This window comes from Xiphophorus couchianus, chromosome 20 (genome assembly GCF_001444195.1).
Source record: "Xiphophorus couchianus chromosome 20, X_couchianus-1.0, whole genome shotgun sequence".
Taxonomy (NCBI): domain Eukaryota; kingdom Metazoa; phylum Chordata; class Actinopteri; order Cyprinodontiformes; family Poeciliidae; genus Xiphophorus; species Xiphophorus couchianus.
Window position 1 is genome coordinate 17,356,300 of NC_040247.1, and position 25,114 is coordinate 17,381,413.

Consider the following 25,114-nt stretch of genomic DNA (forward strand, 5'->3'; position numbering starts at 1 on the left):
GGATGTTCCATAATTTTGTTTAAGTATATGTGTAAAAATATACAATGCAAAGTAAATGTCAATAGTAAAATTTTTACAGCTGTAATAATAAAGGTTATATTATTTCAACAGAAGTAGGAATTTGCAGAAATAATCTTATCCCAGCCTTTGCCTACTCTGTACATATGCAAAAGGTGCAAAAGACAGAGAGAAATATATTGCCTGAGCAGTCTTGCATAACATTGACTTAAAAACCTGTGGGACTGCACTCCAGAGCATCAGTGTATTTATTTCTCATTTTTTATCCAATTTTAAAAGCGGCACCTTCTTACCATGAGCCTCCCTTTCATGTTGCTGCTGTCGACAGACAGACAAGCAGCGGTAAAACGGTAGTAAATTTTACCGGGGAGTGCAGGGATGCTCGGCGCTGTGATCTGAAATTCCGATTGATGAGCAGGATCACTCCAAGGCTCCCAAGGTGGGTGAGAATACTGCCATTTTTACACCGCCATCCTCCGCAGCATCTCTACACCTTCCCTCGTTTCTCACTGCCACTCCCAAACACGTCTGTAAATTTCCACCTCGACCATGTCATGAAGGGAGCATGAGTGGCTCGGCATGAGAACAGCGGGTAGTAAGAGTCTGACGTATCTTCCGCACAGATCATTTATAGTTTAAAAAACTCCATCAACTCACATATGCAGCCTGTTACTCCTACAAGATCAATGAAAAGTGTGTGTCTGAATTTTACCTCTCTAATACTTTATTAGTTTATTTCTCATGGTTCAAAGCCAATCATCAGGACATTATGTGATGCACACACTTCATTTTCTTCTGGAAATTTCAAACAGGCAACACACATTAAGATTCTTCACTCCTTTTATTTCCGCAAGACAACAAAGAGCTAAAACTGAGAACCACTAATTTGTTTTTTTGTCCTTACTCTTGTGATTGCTTGACAAGTTAGCCAACCTACTAAGTTGCTGTATTTGTAAAACCTTTGTGAAAAGGTGCTTTATAACAGCTACAGGCCTTTATGCAAACATAAACAGCATGCGCGTGATCATAACAAGCAGGAGAAATGAGATGAATGCAATCTTTGCATCAACATCACAACAGATCAGTAAACTAATCAAACCATTCTGGAACATCACAAAAAGCCACACATACAGTCAAGCAAACTGTATGTGTGACAGTGTATTAAAAAAAAAACACTCTTTAATTGGTTAATGTGGGTTAGCTTTAATTCTTAATCTTCAGGACTGGCACCCATTAGCTTTCATCATACTTATTAAATAAAGACTTTACAACAACTGGAATAATAGGTAACTGAAAAGGACCTGCTGATAATCACATGGATCAAGAGTCAGACCTCAGATAAAGACCACTGAATTAGGGCAGCAGTCATCAGCTGCTTAGCCAAGAACAAAATTCAGTTTTATTTCGATAGGATGAAACTGGCTGATGAATGAGTCACATTTTCTTTGCCATTATAATAAATTACATTCAAAGATATATGATTTGGAGGATGCTCCTGCTTGCTGCAGAAACTCAACCAGAAATGCCAATGATGCCATCTAGTGTCCACGGGTCCCACCAGCTTGCAGTTGTCAATTTAGAAAACAATAATGAGAGAATAGATGTGGGACAAAATGTATTTCTGTCATTTTTTTGGCGATATGCTGTGTTAGTCTCGTAGCAACAAAGTCCAGCAAATTGTAGCCCAAAAGTTCAAGTTTGGTTTAATCAGACTGTTACACAATTCTTCAAAGGAGGATTTTAGAATACAACCAATACTGGAAACACAATCTTGCAGCTCCTTCCGTGCTGTTAATGCCCTCCATGCTGCCTCTCTGCCCAATTTCTATCTTGATTTAATTTTTATTTTTGAGTAGATGGTACAATCAGTTGAATAACCTGAAAGATAACATGAAAAGCCCACTTAAACAATGGTTTCCAGCATGCTCAATGACACAATGCAATTTGTATTAAAATTAATTTCTGAAAAAAAATTTTAAAAAATCAGTTATGTTATTGTTGCTTCAAATTTCCTCTAGTTATTGATGACTCTCTTGTGTAAAATGCCACTTGGACAACTTCACTTTACTCAAGTTCACTAGACCTGATGGAAGATGAAACCTCAAGTAAATCTTGAACCTCTTTTCCGAGAAAGATTTGATTGCTTAAATCTTACAGAGTGAATGTCAAATCAAAGGTAGAAAAGCTTTTTATTTTACATTTTGTTGAAAAGACATGGGATTTTGAAAGTACTGTGAACACTTTTATATCAACAATAGCACTTCTGAAGAGTTCAGAACATGGTTGGTGAGTGGAAAACAGCTGGTCATTAAACTAAATGTAAGGATTTTCTAAAAGTAAACTATGTATATTATTTAATACAGAAATTTAACTGATTTGAGATTTCAACAAGATGGCTTAGCGGCAAAACAGTTAAAGTTTCTAAATCTAATCTTTCAGGAGTTCATCTCAAGACGCGTCTTGATTGTATTTGCTCAACTTTGAGAAGCACGGATGAAAATCAAAATCTTTATGGGAGAATTAGAGTTCTGCAACATAAAACCAGCAATTACTGTGAGGAAGGAATTTCATCTCCAAGCCAAAGCTCCGCTCCATCGAGCCTATAAGTTTCATTTTCTTTTCATTGGCGAGTGTTTTGACTGCTACAAAACAAACTAAAGGGAACATCATATAATTAAGGTTTTAGACATTTCATTAGCTTTAATCCCTCAGACATTGCTTAAACCTGCAATAGCATGCAGAAGTGTTATACAATCAGATTTATGCGATGGTAATTTACACGGAAAGCTGTGAAAGCTTTTGCTGCTTGGCCTCCCAGACTAGACAGTCCATGTAAAGGATCATTTACACTCACAGGAACAAAAAAGTCATGAGGCAGGCACAGTCCTCCAGCTCTCCAAAAACATCAGAAAACCTTTCTAAGCTCGCATTGCCTCAATTATTTACTGGAATGACTCAGATCCGGCAGTCCAATGAAAAGCCGTGACTAAAAAACAGGACAGAGAGCTGGTGGGTGTTAGCAGAAAAATAAACACCGTCTGGTCAGTGTGCCACAGTCTCTGAAGATCACAAACTTAAGGCTTGGCGTCAGTAGCTGAGCTTGAATAAACATTTCCAGTCAGACTCTGAACTGATCCGTCTGTTGATTGTCCACAGAACAGACTGACCGGTTGGCTGTTTGGACAAATGTCTTCAATTTCCCATGTTGTCTACCATATGATCTAACCCTCCCAGCTATAAAAACCAACTAATGACTCATGCTACTTGAAGTATAAAAGTTGTGTCTAGTTATTCTTTCCTTTTCAGTCAGCTGTTTATTGTTTGGCTGGACGCTCCACCCACATCAGCCAGGATGTCAGACATTCTCGTCTAACCAGCAGCTGTGTGAGGACAGTTCTTGTTGACCGAAAACACCACTAGTGAAGAAAGTAGGAAACAACAGACCGCAGCTATGCAAAACTTGGCTTGCAGACCGGTTACACCTGTACAGTAAGAATCACGATCAAAACGCCCAAAACACTGTACAGAGATCACTTAATTGACCACATCTCATGTTCTCATTTGGAGTCTTGCTTGCATTTTTAAGCCAAGAGACAGGCACGTTGCAGAAAAGGCCTGGAGCTGCAGATGAGCGGATGAGGGGGAAAAAAAATATATCAACAGTGCAACGTGGCAACTGAACAGCTGACTGCTTTCCTCATTCAGGCCCAGTTCCGTAAAAAGACAGCCTGCACGTTATTCCCTTAAGCAATACACACAGAACTACATCTCCTTTTATCTTTGCACTGTACACTACACAGACACAATCATTTTTAATCATTAAAAAATGACATATTGTTACAATTAAATGGGTAGTCGACGAAAACACAGATTTAAAATCTTTCCACAAATTTACTTCAGAAAATCCTTCAAAGCACAGAAAGAATCTCTTTTAAAGATGTTCAGTAATTTTGGATAACTTCAATTTGCAGTTTTAGATTGTGGATATCTTTTGCTCTCACAGGATTGTTTACGTTTTGCCTCAACACACATAACAGTCCACTGGATGCAACAGAAGCCCACACTGAATACTAAAGCCCAGGATTTGTACCAGTTGTCACTTTTGTACTAGCTAGTAAATAGTAACTTCAGTACATCATTTAAGCAATTAACTTCGGCTTAGATTTGCAGAATATACAACATGTAAAAGGCATGGGGAAAAAAAGACCAATGTCTTTAAAATTGAAATCTTCCACCAGAAAACTCTACTATAATAGTGCAATAGTGCTTAACATCATGGAACTTGTTTTATTCCCACTGAGGTCATTAAGTTTTTAGCGAGGGATTTTCTCACAGATTACTCCGAGCCTCATTTATTGAATTGTTTATTCCTTACAAACATTAGAAAAAATTATATATTAGATTTTTATGACCACATTTTTCTTCATGTCAGTAAAATTAAATATAAAAAAGTTTGCCTGATTTTTTAAAAACTTTTTTAAAAAAAACTTTCAATTAGTGTAAATGTGGCTGTAATCATTTCTTTCAGTTTTCTTTTATTTCCCCTTTGCTAGATTAAATAGTTTATTCTGTGAACCAAGTTCCTAAATACCTTGTATATTGTTACGCTTTTAAATGTCTAAAATAAATGAATCTATAACAACAATTTAAGGAAGTTTTATTGAACATACTGAAGTTTTTTTTTTATCAAAGATTCACACGATTTTCCACTATTATGCACTTTGATAACATATCTTTAATTTAAATTTAAAAATCTGATAAAAGTTTGTGACAAAAGCTTGGAGTCGTGACGAATGGGAATAATCTTGTAATTCTTTAATCCTCTGTTGAACAATCTTTCTACGATGTGTCCTTAGAAAATAAATGTCAAATTTGGTATTGAAGCCCAAAAACGAAAATACCAATTATCTTGATATTTCTGACAATATACCTCACTCAAATATCAAACTGAGGGTTTAACCCAAGTTGTGATTTCTGTGACCACTTACCATTAGATATTTTTAGAATATGAACATGAATATTGATGCAGATATTTAATAGATATGCACACTCCATCTAAAATCCAAAACTTGTCAGTTCTCAAATGATGCAACTTCCTGAACACCAACCTTCTGACTTTTGCCCAGGTCAAATAGACCGTATCTCCATAACTTTACCAACTTATCAGCACGCAGAGTACACTGTGATTTACAGTTATGTCATGGGGTCAAGTACAGTTAAAATGCAGTGTATGGGCTCCGAGGCCCTGGGGGGTCTCACCTTTTTGGGGTCATCGTAGAAAATCCCGATGGCCCTGAGTTTGGGGCCGATGCTGTAGGTCTCCGTGAAGGCTGCACCGCTGTCCTTGTAGGCGCCCTGCTTGAACTTATAGGCGACAGTGACATTCCTAATCGGAGGGGCTCCCGTTTTAATGACCACCTCCGTGAGGAGCCCCGAGTACACCAGCAGCCCACCGACGGTCAGCACCAAACACAGCAGGAGGAAGAGTATCAGGAGCAGCAGAGCTGAATCGGACATGGTGCAGCTGAAGTCAGTCAGGGCAGACCTGAACCGTTCCCTGCAGACACACGGTAACAGTGAAAGTCCAAACAACACAGAGAAGCGCTGTTGTTTCCGTTAAAAACGACGCAGTGGAGACTGTTACCAGCATAAAAACAAAACAGAAAGCTAAAGCACTGCGCTGGAGGTCTGGAAGGACCGTTCGGTGAAGGTATTTCCCCAAACAGTGAAGCACGCTTCCCGGATGGTCCATTGTTGCTAGTTCAGAAGGGGAGACGCGCTAATATAAGAAACATAAAGCTAATTTCCCCTCTTAAATTCCACCAATAAAATACAAAGCATTTATATTAGTCACAGAAAAACGTGGAATTCCCGTTGATAAAAATTAATTACTATACAGAAAGTCGACACCAAAGGTTTTAACAGCACAAAACCCCCCTATTTAACTGACTGTGGTGCAACCCAGACAGTCATTAGGGAACGAACTGTGAAAAGCGACAGAATTTAGTTGGTTTTTTTACCTCTTTACTACGAAGGATTTGTCAAATATTTATGCGATAATTTGACTAAAACTGTGAAGAATAATAATAATAATAATAATAATAATAATAATAATAATAATAATAATAATAATAATAATAATAATAATTTAAAAAATGTTTTCGGTATACATATATTTGGATAGACTTATAAGATTATTATTATGTGATTTATTAAATACAGAATTAAGTTAAATGTATAATGAAATTGAATTTTCTTTTTTATTATTATTCTAAAGGGAAATTAGATGCTGTAATTCATATTCAAGTATCTTCAAAGAGTCGTTGTGGATGGTGATGCTGTGGGCAGGAAGGATCTCCTGTAGCAGTCAGTCTTCCAACGAATCTGAGTACGCCTCTTACTGAAGACAGTCTCATAACTGTCATGACATTCCTGGGCAGTGGAGACTATATCCCACAGTAGCCTATTCTGGATGAAACAATCATTTGTTTTTTTCAGTATTGTACAAAAATTCATCCAGATGCACAACATCCAAATCTAGCAAATGAAAACTTTTTTATTATATTTCCAAATTAGATGTATTTATTACTCTATTCATTATTTTATATTTGTGTGCTGCAGTTGACCATAAAATAACTGAACCTGTCAGTATGTTTTGTCAAAGAGATCCCAAAATTTTATAGGTTTACTTGCACAGGAGTTTAATTGAGGACCAGTCACCTTGTTGCACTTCTGACTGATCAAATTACGCAGGATTGTAATTAAGTGACTTCTGATTTTACTTTGAGATCTAATGGGATGAATACAAATTCACTGCTTCACTATTGAGAATTATTTCTCCTGATCAATTAAACAAAGCCAGGATGTGCTGCAACACATAAATTAGGTAGATCTGCTTTCAACATAAAATTAAGTAGCAGTAAATAACTTGATCAGAAATTTTAAGTTATAGACTGAATTTTATTTATACACCATTTTTATTTAAATTATCACATACTAGAAAATTTAACATGACAAATGTTTTGTTGCACTTTGGACCCAACTACTACATTAGTATTATTACATGTTTTAGCAATGAAATCAGGAAATATTTGACACCATTGTGCTAAAAGGTGTCTGTACCGCTTTATTTTCTGTTTTTCATATATTTATACCTTAAAGCTCTTAATTGAGACCAAAGCGTAACCAAAATAAAGCCCCTTGTTTGTGTGGCAAAAAACTTGGTGAGTAAAGCTGATTATGATTCTGATTAAAAACATTTTGGACCGGAGTTTAAGTACTTCTTTATTCAAGAGTCAGCAATCCACCTCTACTTGTGTTTGATTTTCCAGTTCAAGGGGTCAACAACATAAAAGCCCAAAACAACTTGGAACAGCATGTTAATACCGTTATGAAGCTGTTCTTTTCTTCAGGCTCCAAGTAGGTCGCCTCCAATTGTGCCAACTACTTAACTCGCTCAGGAACCTTTAATACCTGTCGTTTTCATTTTCTCACTTGATTAAAAATTTTAACATGGATAAAAGCAAAACCACTTAGTTAAAACTTTACTTATTATATTGAAATATAGCCTCATGTGTTATTGCTCTTTTTTGGCAAAATGTATAAGAATATGTTAGATTATGTTAGTCGAGACTGCTCAGTTTCAAAGGAAATAATAGTATGATATAGTTTGGAAGTTAAGTAGATGTAAGAGACACCAAATTTATTAGTCAGAATACACTTGAATATGCTTTTACTGTTTGTGTGTATTATAGTTCACAGGTACCCCACCCAATTTGTTTTATTATAATAAGTTCATTCTTCATTATAGTTTGTTCATTCCTTCAGAACTTGGTTTTGTGTCTGTCTCCTGCCTTGATCCTAGGTACTGATGTTTCCTATACGTCATTGAATGCGACTGTTTACGTGTGTTCCTCAAATGTGCCTTTTTGCAAGGCAGTGCGCTGTTTTCGTTCTTCTGAGGAGCGTTAGGCACCGAGTGTGACAAGCTGGGTTTTTTGTGTTAAGGTAAATAAAATCTTTTTTATTCGCAAAGACAACTCTGGACGTCTGTGCCTGATCCCAGCAACATAGATGTATTTACATTAAACATTTGAAACAAACAATGTAAGCAGAATTATTGTGATCAAAGTAATCTATTATTTATTGGCTGACAAATAGAAGATTTTATTCAGAACATACAGTGACAGTAGTCCTTTATAAGGCACGTTAAGATGCAAAAATACATCCCATGAATCCTTTAAAGTCTCCAGTATTTTTTATTTTAATGCCTAAACATAAACAGACTATGATTAAATATTGGCCAATTAGCATTTTATAGCATAAAAATTACTATTAAATCTATTAAACACAGAGACAAAGATTAATCTGTAAATTCCATTTTTTTAAATGAAATAAAATAAATGTTTACATATTTAAGTTTTAATCAGAATCTTCTGTACTGTCCTCCTTTCTGCTGATCCTACTGTTTTCCTCAGAATCAGCTTCCTGGTCCTGCAGAAATAAAAAACATAATATTTATTTAAAATACATCATTTACTTCAGGACAAACTTTCAAGTAGAGCGGCGGTTCTGTAGAGCAAATCTGGACTTCTGTGAAAACTGAGAAAAACTATTAGCTTTCAAGTCAACTCCAGAAGTTTTCATATAGATGTTGCTGCCCTCTAGAGTCTAAGCTGTCTGTCAGCAGGACTCATTTAAACTTCTACACGTATATTGCAATTTTGATGTCTCAGAATATTACAAAAGTTTAAACGTTTTTTCATTTTAAAGCGATCAAACTTATCCCCAACACAGCTTAAGAAAACAGTTCCTTGTTATAGTTATGTTTAAGAGATTTTCAGTTCTGATCATGTGTTGCAGAATGTTTTTATGGCAGCAGCTCCACTCAGTTAAATTGTGACCATTTCTCAATTGGTTCAAAAAGTAAAAACCACCATTATTGATTTCTGATTACGAAAGCAAGATTACGCTCTTTTTATAAATATGCGTGTCTGGTTTGTTGTATTAAGTGCATGTAATATAGACCCTTAGCTGTCACTACGGTGTTTTACATTCAATACATGATTATTTTGTTTACCATTTCCTGATATTTCTTTTAATAAGCTCAATACTCTTCATTTCAAATACTCTCATCATTTTGTTTGAATTTAAATACAAAAGTTTACAGTGCATTTATGGGAAATATTACTACAGTCCTCAGACTTTACGGATGGATGACAGCCTGAATCCATTTCTTTAAAAGGCAAATACCTCGTCATCTGACTGTTCCTGTGGTGGCGGTAATTCCTGATCCCCCTCCTCCTCTTCATCGTCGTCATCACTCCCTTGTGATCTTTGAGAAAGAATCTCTTCACCCTGCAAGGTGCATCACATGATTCTTTTGGAGTTCGCAAATCAAAAGCCACTGTCAGATAAAAGTTAAACCATGTGTAACCTTTAAGTTCCTATTCTTCAGGTTTCCCATCCAGAAGGCCTCCTGGCAGTTGTTGAGTGTCAGCATGGCCTTCACTCTGTACACAAACAGCTCCAGGCTCTTCTTCACAGCTGGCACATGGTTAGTTAGGCTGGTGTCCTGGTGAATCTGAAAAACAAAAACATTCGGATACCGTGAGGATAAGAAATTTACATACACTCAACATGGACATGAATGTCAATAACTCTGGGCTCGTCATTTATTTTAACTACTGTTTTTCCATCTCTCTCACAGCACCAAATTTATACGTGTATCCCAACTAATATTTCACAAATTATCCTGAACAAGTTGTAAAAGAAAATGCAAAACAAAAAAAAACAGCATTTAGTAAAGCAATCATTTGAAAAGAAGATAATTCTAAAACAAAGTAATTTATTAAAAATAAGTCTGTTTCTGATATTTATCTCCAGGATGCGTGTGTGTGCATTTTCTAAACAACCCTGAAAGGCCAACTGTTGTTGTTATATGGTTATTATGGGAGCTTTTCTGCTGCCAGTTTTGCATCATAGAATGAAAATGAATTCACAGAATGAGTAAGAAGAGATAAAGCTGTTGCTACCTTGGAATGTCCACACATGTGGTGGAGCTGTCGAGTGCTAAGCTGGAAGGTCTTCAGCAAACTCTGGACATCCTCCTTTAAAATACAATTTATACACAGTATTTATATGAAGACAGTATTTTTCTGCTTTTGTAAAGCAATAGCAGAAGTAATGCACCTATAAATCTACTTGAGATGTTCAAGAATAACCTGAAAATATTTTGACACATTTCTTTATATTTGTGAATATATGTTTTTTAAAACACTTTTCAAACAAAATGCAATGACCAAACATACTAAACACCACTGATATTTGCTGTGAGGTCTGTTTTTGGTTACCTTGTGCCTCTTGAAACTGTAGTCTAGCAGTGGCATTCCCAACTTCAGAAAGGACTCCAGAAAAAGTCGTCCATACTGGCAAAAGCAACCATGCTTTTGGTTAACAAAGTAACAGCAGCAGAGGAAACTGAATACAATAACCTCCAGAGAGCAAAGAAAGCTAACTCACCTTTAAGGACACATTAAGGACTGGCCTGGAATTAAACACCTACAAGAAGATTAAAGGACAAAAACGTTTATATCTACTAATGTATGAGAACAATTAGAAAGAATTAGATTTCACTCTGAAGAGTCAATTGATATTTGAACATGAAAAATAAATATGGAAACATGACAATTTGAGTTAATAGTTCAAATCTGTTCCCGTCACTGTCATCACAAATTATATTAATGAATTTTTTTATTGATGTTTTATTATTATTGACTACTCTTTCTTTCAGGGTGGAATAATATAACTTTAAATGTATAACTGCAATAATCTTTAAAAATAAGAGCTGGCAATTTTTCAAACTCACTAAGGTACATTTAAGCGGGTTTTGTGTTTATTAGTATGTATAACTTAGAATCTCTATGTATTGAAGAAAGCTTATATTAGAATCAAAGCAGTATACATGATTCTTTAATCCATTTAAATAAAACCCCGAAAATGCCTATAAAGAATTCATGTGAACACTTGAGTGAAGATGTATAGGTTCACTGCTTTATAAAGGCATGAACAGATAAGTTTACCTTCACCAGGTTGACTAGGATGTGAAAGTCTCTGACAGCCAGGTTCCATGTCAGCAGCTTCTCACTTTGAGCCTAAAAGATTCACACAGATGCTCTTCATCTTACTCTTCAAATCACAGGAAAGACTGACAGATGTCCCAAACAGGAGCGCAGACAGAGCTGCACCAGGAGTCTGACCTCAGAGCTGTCGCTCATTTTACCAGCAGGAATCCTCCTGGCAGCTTTCTCCAGCTCGGCCATCAAAACTTTGTAGAAAACCAGGAACGTTTGTCTGCAGAATACGAAAAAAAAAGTCATTTTAGGTTTTTACAAATATTGGTAAATAAACTGATTACAGTTTTATGGGCCTTTTGCCCTCAAGTGCTGCTGTAACTACAGAAGCAGAGAAGATAACAAATGAGAATTAGCTTACCTGTTCAGAGTGGGCCAGGAAGCAGAGCTTTCATCTTTGGATGTGTTGATCAGCTCGGTGATTCCTTCTCCGGCTATTTCCTCCACTGCCTTCAAAACATCGTCGACATGCTCAAGGTAGATGCTGAAGAGAGTGAGAAAATACACAATCCGTTGAAGAAAGGTCACAAAATACATAAAAAATAAGAGTGTGTTCAGACAGAATGTAATCTTTTTGCAACTATCTTGTGTGAGCTATTAGTTTTTGTTCTGTGTGGGATTCACAAAGCGGGCCGCACTAAATACATGCAGAGAAAAACAATGCCTTTGAGAGAAAATTAGACATTTTTTTAATAAGATTGTAATTTACCTTTATTCAGTTACAAACACTGAAGATGCAGTGACAACATCACAGAAACTAATTTATTCTGTGCTCCACATGTTGTGTGTCTTTAAGATGATTTCCATGAAAATTAGATAAAAGGCAAAAAACAGCATAAGGTAACTATATACAAGTATCCTTTCTGGTGAGCCTCCATGTTGAGCATTTTTGTGTGTGATGTATATCTACCTAAGGAGTGTGTGAAGTGCCTCATTGAATTTGCTGCCTCGCTCTTTCTCTCCGCTAGCTGTCACCCAACTTTGGTTCAGGAAACGGCGCGCCAGGGAAGCTGCAATGCAAAAATGGGACCAGATTCATTATATTTTGCTGGATGGTGGAGTGGAAGATTTATGTCCAGATGTCAGCCTCACCAGTCTGCTCTCTATAAGCGCCAGGGTTTCCTCCCTTCTCTGAAACAGTTGACAGAAGCTGGGAGAGACACAGAGCTGTGCTCAGGCTCGGCATCGTACTGCGGAAGTTCAGCAGGTACTCAAAACTGTGCCTAGAAGAGCAGGAAAATAAAACAAGGATCTTAAATCCTAAATAAAAACCAGTCAAAGTGCAGAATCTGGTCTATCATCTGGGTTAGAAAATTGGAACCCACTTGACAAGCTGTTCCAGGGTCAGTTCAGGACCTCCTTCTTTAAGTCGTCCAGCTAAAAGTCCCAGCGCTTTCTTCAACAAGCTCCGCTGTCCCGGCTGGCTGAATCCAGACCTGATAGACCCCAATTATAGAACAGCTCAACAAACCAACAAAAGGCCGACACGGTGTGCTGCACTTCCAAGTTCCTGGATTTAGGACCCAACATTCACTCACCAACTGAAGGTGGTGTTTATGACCTGCAGAAGCAGCTGGTAACCGGATGACATTACCTGGTGCTCCTCCACATCTGTTGAAGGTCCGTCCACAACACCATTGTTCTCAGACAGCAGAGTCTGTAAATGCACAAATGCTTTCAATAGGGTTTTAAATTAATTTAAAGAGTTGACTGGAGACATGACAATTCAGGGATTCTGTACCTGAAAGTGATTATGGCAGTTTTCCAGATGTGAACAGAGGGCGGGCAACAGCTGGACACAGTACGAGGCAATGTCTTTTGTACTCCTCTGTTGCAGATGTGAGAATCCCACAGTTTTATCCGCCCTCATCTACAAAAATAAAATGTTTCTGTTAATGCAGCTTTATAGATTTGCACCTTGATCAATGTTTCTTCTAAAACAGTAGAGAACAGGAGACTGAATTCCTCTTAGCCCTCCTTAGAACTTTACACAGTGATAAAAGTTTTCTTTTTTTTTTTACTTTCTGCAATTATTTTTGGCTAGAAAACGTTCTCCCTTTTGTTACCTTTAAATAGTTTGTGAACATGTAGCTGTTCTCTTTATTATCGTGCTGTATTATCAGTCTGTACCTTGAGGAACGGAGCTCTCTTTGCTGGAGCGGCAGTGAGACTGAACTCCAGTTTGTGCTGCATATCCTCCAGCAGGAAGACCAGCTCAGTGGGGCCCAACACGACCTCCTCTTGAACCTCAGTAATTTAAATAATGTACAGGTGTTTAGGGTAAATGCAATTAAGCCAAAGCAGGATCACATCAATTATTCATAACCTTACCTTAGTGTGGAGCTCTGAGTCCAGCAGCGAGCGTGACAACAAACCACACTGCAGAACACTAAGCACCTCCATGTCCAGCTCTCTGAAAAACGGCCTGTAAGCTGTCAAACTGACACCGAGCCGGTTCTCTTTTTCCTTCTCCTTTTCCGGTTGCTCCTGCAGAACATTTAATTTTTACATCTGCATGTTTATATTTGCTTTAAACAGAATTATATTCATTTAAAGCTGTTACCTGCTGAGTTTCATCTGCTTCAGTCGCCTCCTCAGGCTGAGAGACGGCTTCTGGGGCATTCTTACCAGGAGCCTTTCTCTTTTTGCCCGTTCCATCTGAGTAGCACATGACAGTTAAACAAATACAAGCTAAAATAGTACATTAAGCATAGCTACACCTGCTGAAACAAAGTGTGTATATATATATGGGATTTAACTACCTTTCTTTCCCTTGTTCACAGGAACACCAAAACTTATCCCATCTGTAGTTTCTCCATCAAAGTTTGAAACAGGTGGCATGTAACCAGTAGTTCCTGAAAGCAGGAGGAAAAAACTAAGACTAATTGGGGTTGGGGGGAGGGGGTTATAAATCAGTTATTGGAAAAACAAACAAACAAAAAATATATATATATATACACCTGCGAGAGCCCTCTCCAACAGCGTCTGCAGAAAAGTGATGTTCTGCAGGCGAGTCATCACCTTCATCTTCATCTCCGTTTCTTTCTGTTTGCAGAATGCATTCACGACCTGTGAAAACAAACTTCAGTCACATTAGTGTCTTTAAAACACTCGTCCTTTTTGTTTTTAAGCTGCAGTTACCTCTCTGAACCAGTTGATCGTGTGAAAGAGCAAAGTACAGATGAACTCCCTCTCAGCTTTTGACAGGCTGTCAACTTTGTCCACTACATCCATGTTTGTCAGGATCAGAGGACATCCTGTGATGAAGAAAATGTAAACAGAAAAAAGCTGCTTTAAAACTCAGGAAGATTTAAAGAAAAAAAAAGAAAAACTTGCTTCTCAGTGTTCTCACCCACGAGGGCATCGATCTCTTCTAGATCTCCCTGATGCCGTTTCTCTTCACAAAGCCTCAATAGGCGGAAAAAGGGAGATAGACAGAGAGGGGACACCCGCCTGTAAAAAACTGAGCATTAGCAGTCATGGTCACACCTACATATAAATATTCCGTTTCACAAAGTCACCGACTTTTGTTGCTTCTGTTTCCCAATTTGAGATTGCTGCTCTCCTTTATTTTGGGTTTCTTTGGCCAGCAGAGGCAACAGGTTGATGGCGATACCTCCCTGACTCTCATCCTCTTCAAGGTTGTACATGGCACAGGCTGGAAAGATAAAAGATCTGGAACAAAGAACAGAACATGAGCTGAATGGGTGAAAGAAAGAAAATGAATGAATTACTCCACTTTTAGAGAAAGACGGAATAAGATGTGGAAATTAGAAGGTTTGGAAATAAAAATATTTTTCCATACAGAATTTTCCTTTGCCATGTCTATCCTAACCCAGAAAACTCACATTTTATACTTTAGGGTGAAGTTACAGCTCTGCAAAAATTACTTTAATCAAAATATCCATATCTATCCATTGAAACTGTGCAAATTATGTAAATAATTTACAATCAAAATTCTTTTTTTTATTTTATTTTGAGCACTAACCCTGCTATATCTGGTCCAAGGTCCACTACAAAGTCATCCTGGAAGTCATCCAGGACACTCATTCCAATCATTTCCTGTCAAAACATTGTATACAATGAACATGAAATGCTTGTTTGCGAGATTGCTTAATCTTAATCAGAATTTTTTCATCTTAAAAATCTTTGAAAGTATATTAAAACATGCCGTTTTAGTTTTTCTAGGGGAAATTCCTGAGACATACCTCCACCTGTGGGTCCAGTGCAGAACTCCAGATCAGGTTGGCCAGTTCATCATAGTACAGAGCCGCTGCCTCAGGAGAGCTTTCACTGCTCGACTTCACCAGCTCCAGCAGAGCCGTCACCTGCAAGAGAGACAAAAGAAATGTAAAAATGAGAAACATTACATAACTATATGTATAATAAACTCAGACCATATTATAAAGCCATTAGTTCAGACACACTTATGGTTTAGTCAATGCTCAGAGGAATGCTGCCGTCTTACCTGTCTTAATGTTTCCTGGGAAAGAGAGCTGCTCTGTGATTCCTTTCCTTTAGGTCTGAAATGGAGGAGTGGATAGAGAGCAACATAGAATATGTGAGATAAAAATAACAAAAACATGAATTAAACAAAAGAACCAAACTCTTTTTTTTCTCCCCTCCAGGGGTCTTTTGTGGGCTCTAGTGTCCCTTATATGACAGTAGGCTGACAGGAAAGGGGGAAGACATGCGGCAAATGTCGCCGGGTCCGGGAATCGAACCCGCGACGGCCGCGTCGAGGACTCAAGGCCTCCAAACGTGGGTCGCGCTAACCCCTACGCCACCACAGCACGCCCCGAAAGAACCAAACTTAAAGTTTATGTGAAGTATCACCTCAAGGCTCCCATGCTGCCGACAATCATCACAGCGCCAATGATGCCTATACGCTTGTACTTTGGCACAGTGCTGGAGAGCTGCTTACGGATCACTATGTGCATGTCGTCCTGCAGGAAGAAACGAATGGATTGGTGGAAAAGGGTAGGTACAGGTACGCTCTAATATGTAAGAGTGCATGAATAAGCACCTGGATGTGAGATCCTTGCTGCTGCTGCCCAAATGCCAGTCTGCTCAGAAGGTGGAAGAGTCTTCTGATCTGCTGTGGTGTGAGATTGTCCATGTAGTCCAAGATCCCCTGAGTCAAACACACTGACCGGTTAAAATCAATCCAACACATGAGCAACTTTAATGAGCAGCAAAATTGTCGAGTAGGGACGTGTTTATTTTAATGACATCTGTCATGTTCATGCAGCACATTTTTCACAAAAGCCACAAAGAAATCTAGTTTTTCAACTAAAAGGAAATAAAAATCAACAGTGTCCTTTCAATAAAGAATCAATTGTAATAACATAAAATGTAGGTTAAATTTGCAAGATGTTAAAGCCACTACATTCGACAATGTTAAAAGTTAAATTAAAGGAAAAAAATGAAATTTAGTGAGCTACTCTGCCTAATTTCAGTTTGGAGTGGGTTTCATCATTTGGGGCGTATTTTCCAAACACTTAATATTTTGTTCCCTTTTTTTTTATATCTATAGTGAAAGAACAATTAGATTTTTTTTTCACATGGGGCACATCCATGTACCTTCACAAAAACAGCATAGAGAGCCATTTCTGAGGGTTTTTCCATTACAAGACTGCAGAGCAGCTCCAGGGCCACGTCTACCTCCCCACTGACACCACTGCACACATGGGTCACAAGGGAGCCAACAACCTCCTGTAAAACACCAGGCAGATTTAAATTACTCTGAGCTACTTCCAGATTCCTCAGTAATTTGTAACCCATTTAATATTGACTTGTTGAATTTTACCCCTTCCTGTCTCCCTTTTGAACAACCATTTTCATAACTTTTTATCATTTACCTTTGTCACAAATATTTTAATAAATTACAATGAAGATAAAAAGGTTCAAATCCCACATATGACATTTTTTAACTTTCTACTATTTATTAAAAATAGTACAATTGGTTCTAGTCTTATTAGAATACTAGGATCCCTTCAAACCATAAAAACTGAAAATTACCTTCTTCTACCAGATGATATATCTTGGAATCATTAAGCCACATTTTCTTACATTACACAATAAGTAGTATATAAAACCCTACTTAAAATTGTCTGCTACAAAAACTGGTACAAAACAACCAACACCCCTCTGAGGCTTTGAGATCTAAAATACAGACATGCACTGATTAACACCCCCACCTGCTGGCAGTAAGAGTCAAATGCAGTGAAAGAGTGGCGGTACATTTGCCCACCAAAAGGCACCACGCAGGGATCAGGGGAGCGCACCAAACTCTGAGCAAGAGCCAGGATTGAGGGGAAGTACCCTCGCATGACCTGTAAATACAACAATTATAGAGTAAAAATGCTGCAGGGTGGTACTGCTGCTCTGCAGAGGCTTGTGTGTTTCCAGACTGAGCCACCTGAGAGTAGTCCCTGAAGGTTTTCTGCAGCAGAGCCTCCTGCATGAGTCCAGTCCTCACTTTGAGCTTCAGAACTCTCTCGGCGCCCCGGCGGCTCTGGTTGGCGTTGGTGCAGTGCAGGATGAAGAGCACCAGCAGATCTAAAACCTGATATGATGACATGAAGATTACTGATATACAAATACAAACTCAACATGCAGCATTAGCATCACAGCAACAGGTGGAGATTTTAACAACATCTCGTTCTGACAGATATCAGTGACAAGTCCTGTCAGGAAGAAAATGTATATGATTGACAAAATTAGGCCAATCAAGTAACTTAAAACATGCAACAAGATGTTTACAAATGGTAAAAACATGTAAGGGTTTCCCAGATGAGAACAGACTCCACTGCACTCACCTTGTGGTCCTCAATATCACCCACCGACTCAATTGCCTGGAGATGAAACAAAAAAGTAAAGTCAACAGCACTAAAGGTTAAGAAAGGCAGCTGTTACTAACCTAGGCAAATAAAATAGAAAATAGAATAACTTAAAAATCTTACAACCCCATTAATAAAGCACTCACATTTTCATATATTCACTTTTCCCTAACATTGTTTGTCTTTGCTTTACTGCCATTTGTGCATTTAATCATCCATCCATATCTGCTTATCCCTGAAGGACCCCACAGGCTGGTGCATATCTCCAGCAGTCATTGGTGGAGAGGCAGGGTCCACCCTGGACAGGTCGCCATTCCATCACAGGGCAACACAGAGACACACAGGAAAAACAACCACGCATGCACACACTCACTCCTTTTGGAAATACAACCTCTTGACTATGGGGAAGTCAAGAGTACCTGTGGAGAACTGCTAGGAACATGCAAACATGCAGAAAGACCTCAGCCTGAAATTTTGAACCCAGGACCAACAAGTGAAAAGACCCTCACCACTGTGTGGCAATCTTTTTTTGTTTTTTTTTTTTGTTTTAAAGGTTGTTTAGAAATTTGTTTTCCTTGCAGATTATTTACTAACCTTGAGCCAAGCCTCAGAAATAGTTTTCTGGAACCGGACTGCTGACTTGATGCAGTCAAGTACCAACGTAACGCTGTCCTGACTGTTGCCAGGAGCAGCTGTAGAAGCAGATCTAAAGCAAAACACATAAGCAGGAACTTCCTGAGCCTGTCTAAACAAACATTTTGATATCAAACTGTAGCAGAGCTGAACCCAGTTGTTTCTCACCCTGCTGATGATTTGCTTTTCATGCGGATCTGTGAGGCCTGCAGCACCGGAGGAAGAACGCACTGCTCCAGTTCCAGCTTTTGACGCAGATTGCTCACCACCTTAAGACAGACAAACGCGTGTTTTCATAACAATTAACACCAAAGAAAAGCTGCAATAATATGGATATGACTTGATGTCTGACTTCATATGCATTCGAAGCTGAGACAGAATGCAGGATGAACTTCACCACAACGGGTAGGTCTTCCAGCTGGACAGCGGCGAGTGTGGCCATAACCGCCTCTCGGACCTGAGAAGAGAACAGTGACAGGGTGCAGTGATGTGTGTGGAGAAGATTAAAGCTGTACAGTACAGGTCAAATTTATTGATACTGATGAGGACTGATAGCACAGAATGACCTCAATTTGTTATTCAAAATATCCTCTTATTTTATAGACTGCATAATGCTAAAAACTTTAACAAGGTTCCCAAGCTTGAGGAAAAGGTAGGACAGAACATCACAGATCATCCATCATACTCATCAGTGTACATGGTGAGATTTTCTACTTGCTTATCCCTTGTTTTAAAGCAGACCCACCTGCAGACACTAAAATATAAATTTTAGTTGATTATAACCAAAGCAAGCAACTCCTGTTCAAGTCCCAGCAGAGTTTAGCAAACTCTACATACAACCATAATTCATAGTTCCTAAAGGTTCTGGTTAACTCAACCCATATGTTATAGATTTTAAAAACTTTAATCGCATTAATTGTAACATTGTAAGTGTGTTAGTAAAGATGCACCAGCCAATCAGCCAGAGGTCAGGATCAGGATTTTTCTCTTAATCAGCTCTGGTCAGTAATTTGCAGTTCAAATAATCAAAACTAAGAAATCCAATTATTTTTTGAGGCACTTTTTTGAGCTAAAAAACTAATAGAGGTTAGGAACATTCACTTATGGTGAATGTATAAGGATAATTTTATAGTCGCTTCATTTACTGTTGGATTCAAACCTGCTGACTTTTATTTTTTTAATAACTGCAGCACATCTTTTCCTGTCACAGTCCTTAGAAAATAAAACTATGGATTTAACAGGCAATAAGAATTTATTTCAAATTCCTGTAGTGAATTTAAAATAATCTCATCTTTACTGAGAGCGCCAACAACATTATCAGGCTCTGTACCTCCGTCAGTAATGACGACGAGAGGTTTAGACTGGAGAGGGCATCCAGGATGGGAACCGTTAGCTGAGTGTTCTCCTGAAGCAAAGCACTGCAAAGAAAAGAGATGAAAACCTCCAAACTGCAGGCTGACAGCAATAGTAACAAAACTCCAGTGTCATACAGTCCATACTTGAGCTCCCTGGCTATATCATTGTGCTGAGAGTCTTCCAGTATCTCAGGCAAACTGGTGATGATGTCACGCTGGACCTCAACTGGTGCTACTGACACCAACTCCATCAGCTTCACAGCAAGTTCCTACAACATAGGAGAAATAAACACATTACCACCTCCACAAAATACACAATTGCAAACAGAACAAGTCAGCTTAAAACTTCAATAAGTCAAATAAATGATAAGTATATCACCTTTGTGTCCACGACCCTGTCCAGCCATTTCAGCTGGTTAATAATCATACGAGGAATATTGAGTCCTCCGTCCACAGTGCTGTGATTTACAAAACAAATCCAAACAGGTAATGAAAGAACAGCGAGAAATAGATGAAGTGTTTTCAAATGAACATGCGAAATACTGACCCATCGAACATAAATTCAGGGAGTTTCTCAAGTAAGGTGCTGATTATCAAAGTCTGCAAGAAAATGTGCAAGCCATTAGAAATTCAGGAAAAAAAATCTTAAGAGAAATTAGTTTTTTCTAACAGTGTGACATCCTCATGAAACAAATATTGTTTTTTTCTGTTGTGTAGTTAAAGGCAAAACACAAGTAAATAAAACCTGCAGCATTTCGATCCCCAATAACATTCTGATGAGGCTTTCCTGGAATGAGCTGACAGATCTGCAGCAAAGACAAATACTTGGTGGCATGTCACACAATTCAAACCTAAGTATAGAGCACAGAAAGCTGCTCAGTCTACTGCTCACTTCCCAGAAAGTTTGCATATCCGTTACCTCACATCTCCTTCAGATAGTTGTGGGATACATGGAAGAAGGCAGTTCCTGAACCTGTCCGGGTTCTCAATGTAAGCCTCCAAATCCGTTATAAACTCCTTCAGGATCTAAATCAATGAAGAGGTGAGTGAATGCGAGCAGCAGTAGCAAATGAGGAAAAGTTATGTGCTGGTATTGTACTCACATCAGGGTATCTGGGGCTTTTCTGCAGCTGCTGCTGTATTCGCTTTTGGAAAACCACCTGATCAACAGCTAAAAAACAGAACCTTTAAGCAAACATTATACTTCATAAAGTTAATTGAAATTTTTTACACTAGTGTGTGTTTACCGATCTCATGCGATGCGCCATTATGTTTCAACCCGACACCGGCTTTTTTTACAAAAGTGACAAAAGCAGTTTCACTTGCTTCCTCTGAAGCAGCGTCCTTAGGCTGCCGACCACTGTTGCGACTCTTCTTTGCCTCTGTAGACAAAAAAAAAAAAGAACACAATACTTACATAAAATAACACTTTTAACCAGACGTTAAAATATGAAAACTACAGAAGATACACACTGTATGAAAAATATGTCAGTAACAACACACCTTCTACTACCCTTCCAAACTAAAAATGTGTATCTCGTTATTATCACTTTGTTCACCCAGTTTTCTCTAAAGGACTGAGAACTTGATTTATTATCATTTAAATATTAATAAACATATTCTTATCTAACAATGTGTAGTGCTGTACTCATTTACCATTTCCCCCGATGTGAATGGTAAGTTCATGGGATCTGGTCCACACTAGTTTGTTATAGTTTCAAACAATTTAAAGATTTTAATTATTGCTATGACGATAGCAATTTAAGAGTGAATATTTTCATACATGAATTTTCTGTTTTAAATCAGCAGCATAGTTTCTTGTCTTTCCGATTTTGAAGAGTAGCTAAGAGAAGCAGGAAAACAGACATACGACCCATACCAGACAGAATGATGAACTAAACAAAATATATACAGGTAAAAGCCAGTAAATTAGAATATTTTGAAAAACTTGATTTATTTCAGTAATTGCATTCAAAAGGTGTAACTTGTACATTATATTTATTCATTGCACACAGACTGATGCATTCAAATGTTTATTTCATTTAATTTTGATGATTTGAAGTGGCAACAAATGAAAATCCAAAATTCCGTGTGTCACAAAATTAGAATATTACTTAAGGCTAATACAAAAAAGGGATTTTTTAGAAATGTTGGCCAACTGAAAAGTATGAAAATGAAAAATATGAGCATGTACAATACTCAATACTTGGTTGGAGCTCCTTTTGCCTCAATTACTGCATTAATGCGGCGTGGCATGGAGTAGATGAGTTTCTGGCACTGCTCAGGTGTTATGAGAGCCCAGGTTGCTCTGATAGTGGCCTTCAACTCTTCTGCGTTTTTGGGTCTGGCATTCTGCATCTTCCTTTTCACAATACCCCACAGATTTTCTATGGGGCTAAGGTCAGGGGAGTTGGCTGGCCAATTTAGAACAGAAATACCATGGTCCGTAAACCAGGCACGGGTAGATTTTGCGCTGTGTGCAGGTGCCAAGTCCTGTTGGAACCTGAAATCTCCATCTCCATAGAGCAGGTCAGCAGCAGGAAGCATGAAGTGCTCTAAAACTTGCTGGTAGACGGCTGCGTTGACCCTGGATCTCAGGAAACAGAGTGGACCGACACCAGCAGATGACATGGCACCCCAAACCATCACTGATGGTGGAAACTTTACACTAGACTTCAGGCAACGTGGATCCTGTGCCTCTCCTGTCTTCCTCCAGACTCTGGGACCTCGATTTCCAAAGGAAATGCAAAATTTGCTTTCGTCAGAAAACATGACTTTGGACCACTCAGCAGCAGTCCAGCTCTTTTTTTCCTTAGCCCAGGTGAGACGTTTTTCGCGCTGTTTCTTGGTCAACAGTGGCTTGACACGAGGTATGCGGCAGTTGAAACCCATGTCTTTCAAGCGTCTCTTGGTGGTGGATCTTGAAGCACTGACTCCAGCAGCTGTCCACTCCTTGTGAATCTCCCCCACATTTTTGAATGGGTTTTTTTTCACAATCTTGACTAGGGCGCGGTGATCCCTATCGCTTGTACACTTTTTCTGACCACAGTTTTTCCTTCCCTTTGCCTCTCTATTAATGTGTTTGGACACAGAGCTCTGAGAACAGCCAGCCTCTTCAGCAATAACCTTTTGTGTCTTTCCCTCCTTGTGCAATGTGTCGATGGTCGCCTTTTGGACAGCTGTCAAATCTGAAGTCTTCCCCATGTTTGTGTAGGCTTCAGAACTGGACTGAGAGACCATTTAAAGCCCTTTGCAGGTGTTTTGAGTTAATCAGCTGATTAGTTTGTGGCACCAGGTGTCTTCAAAATTTAACCCTTACACAATATTCTAATTTTGTGACACACGGAATTTTGGATTTTCATTTGTTGCCACTTCAAATCATCAAAATTAAATGGAATAAACATTTGAATGGATCAGTCTGTGTGCAATGAATAAATATGATGTACAAGTTACACCTTTTGAATGCAATTACTGAAATAAATCAAGTTTTTCAAAATATTCTAATTTACTGGCTTTTACCTGTATACTAAAGGCTTTTGTTGGATTTTTATAAGAATTGCTTGGGTAACTGTCACCCTTATGTTTTATTTTAATTAAAAATATTTACTGAAGTGGAACGTCTTTCCCCATTACTGAATAAATGGACCTAGAGGTTATATCGTTTCCAAACATTTCCAGTGTGAGTTAATGCCGTTGCAAGAACACACCTGATAATTCACACATAAGATTGAGAAAGCTAGCATCTGATAACTGTGGATTTACATGAAACTTACTTGTGGCGGCAGTTGTTCCCGCTACTTTTTCCACAGAGGAGTGTCGCTTTTTGCGCATCATCTGTTATATTATTAGAAAAGAAAAGAAGGAAAAAGTGTTAAAAGCAGTTGAAGCATCTCCGGTAAATCAAAAACATGAGAGCTAACACCGCAACTTACTTTCAAAACGTTGGACTTTGTCCTAAATCACCAGACAAACTTAACGTTATAAGAAGTCTATTGTTTTAGCATATAATTTAAACTAAAAATAATGACCAGGCATACTTTTCCACAGAACGAAGTCAAGAGAGAAGCAGCACAATGATGTTGCAAAACAAACTCTCGCGCCAATGTGCGGAGCGCGTCACGACGTAAACCCTGGCTCCTCCTCCTCGTCGTCGTTTAGGTTTGCAACAAAAGATGAAAGAACACGTTCTTCACGCTCCGCAAAGAAGCTGCTTAGAAAAATAAACTATGCACTTTGTTGTTACAGTTGGCCCCATTTGCGTGAAAACGTTTACAACAGCGGTTACGCGGTTTGTGACCTTCCACCATTAGGGCGCGTATTTTATTAAAAACGGTCTAATATCAGGCGGGGTTAGGACTCTTCATTCTCCTAATTTAAGAGGACCGCACTGGTACCGGTGTACGCCAGAGTAGTAAACATGCGACCCTCTTAACATGGAAGAGTACACGGAGCTGGACTCTTGACTTTTACTTCGGCCCTCCTGTTATTTCTTCGTCAGTGTTTTTAAGCCATTCCTACAGTGCGACTCTCCCACACAAAATGTGAGGAAAAAAGAAAAATAAATATCAGAATAAATACATTATAAACTAGAAAATCAAAAACAGGAAATATCCCTCAATTTTATTTCACAATTATTTTGTCTTAAATAACAATACACGGAAGTATCATTTTGAAGGAGAGCTCAGAAAGCACAAAACACACAAGCGTGATAATCTTTTAAGTAAAATTAGATGATCAAGGACGGATTTTTATTATTATTGTTGTTGTTGTTGTTGCTCAGCTTTTGAGCCTTTCTTAATTTGGAGAAAGGAATGTCTTTTTAAAGAATGATTTATTTCTTTCCTTTTTTTGGTAGAAGGGATGAAGTCACATGAGGGTTTACTGAACCACCAGACTGACCATCATGTGAGATGCTGCAGTCATGCTGCTTGAGATGCTGCGCATGAAGGGAGATGCAGTGATGGGGTGTGGAAGCCCATGCAGTTCAGAGATAGCTTTTTCACACTGCTTTTCCACTGCACACACAACACATTTTTTTCAGGGGACATACGCCTATTCTTTTGAAGCTGTGAGTTTTCATTGAACTGCCAGGTGTTAATTGTAATACAGCTTGTTTCTCTGAATGAGGCCTTTA

The 25,114-nt window shown here is 38.4% G+C and overlaps 2 protein-coding genes across 3 annotated transcripts in view; both read right to left on the minus strand.

Annotated features, from left to right (window-relative positions):
• Nucleotides 1-5,535, minus strand: part of tex264a (testis expressed 264, ER-phagy receptor a) — a 78,976-nt gene extending 73,441 nt beyond the window's left edge. Inside the window, exon 1 of the mRNA XM_028003399.1 lies at nt 5,278-5,535. Within this exon, the coding sequence (XP_027859200.1) occupies nt 5,278-5,535 (258 nt within the window). The remainder of the gene's footprint in view (nt 1-5,277) is intronic.
• Nucleotides 5,536-8,134: 2,599 nt separating this feature from the next.
• Nucleotides 8,135-24,115, minus strand: fancd2 (FA complementation group D2). 2 transcript variants are annotated; one of them, XM_028004214.1, is made up of 44 exons: nt 24,018-24,115; nt 23,754-23,814; nt 21,228-21,362; nt 21,084-21,151; nt 20,900-21,006; nt 20,726-20,786; nt 20,528-20,580; nt 20,360-20,438; nt 20,125-20,249; nt 19,956-20,043; nt 18,978-19,082; nt 18,794-18,894; nt 18,587-18,698; nt 17,972-18,007; nt 17,572-17,718; nt 17,351-17,485; nt 16,734-16,865; nt 16,177-16,284; nt 15,987-16,096; nt 15,619-15,673; nt 15,359-15,478; nt 15,139-15,212; nt 14,676-14,825; nt 14,503-14,603; nt 14,292-14,407; nt 14,111-14,219; nt 13,913-14,005; nt 13,714-13,808; nt 13,482-13,637; nt 13,281-13,397; nt 12,892-13,020; nt 12,689-12,807; nt 12,476-12,586; nt 12,243-12,373; nt 12,061-12,160; nt 11,512-11,634; nt 11,277-11,370; nt 11,100-11,171; nt 10,540-10,578; nt 10,371-10,445; nt 10,053-10,127; nt 9,455-9,601; nt 9,271-9,375; nt 8,135-8,511 (listed from the first exon to the last, which is right to left on the minus strand). In XM_028004214.1, the coding sequence occupies exons 2-44, from the start codon at nt 23,812-23,814 to the stop codon at nt 8,440-8,442; spliced, it is 4,341 nt and encodes a 1,446-aa protein (XP_027860015.1). In that variant the 5' UTR covers nt 24,018-24,115; the 3' UTR covers nt 8,135-8,439. The 2 variants fall into 2 exon arrangements, with proteins under 2 accessions (XP_027860015.1, XP_027860014.1); XM_028004213.1 differs by having other exon boundaries at nt 23,913-24,093.
• Between the last annotated feature and the right edge of the window lie 999 nt (nt 24,116-25,114).

Coding starts and splice junctions, on each gene's coding strand:
- fancd2 (XM_028004214.1), bottom strand. CDS start 23,814: ATGATGCGCAAAAAGCGACACTCCTCTGTGGAAAAAGTAGCGGGAACA. Junction 18,699..18,793: donor AAAAGCAAATCATCAGCAGG/GTGAGAAACAAC, acceptor GTTTTGCTTTAG/ATCTGCTTCTACAGCTGCTC. Junction 11,172..11,276: donor AAATGAGCGACAGCTCTGAG/GTCAGACTCCTG, acceptor TGAATCTTTTAG/GCTCAAAGTGAGAAGCTGCT.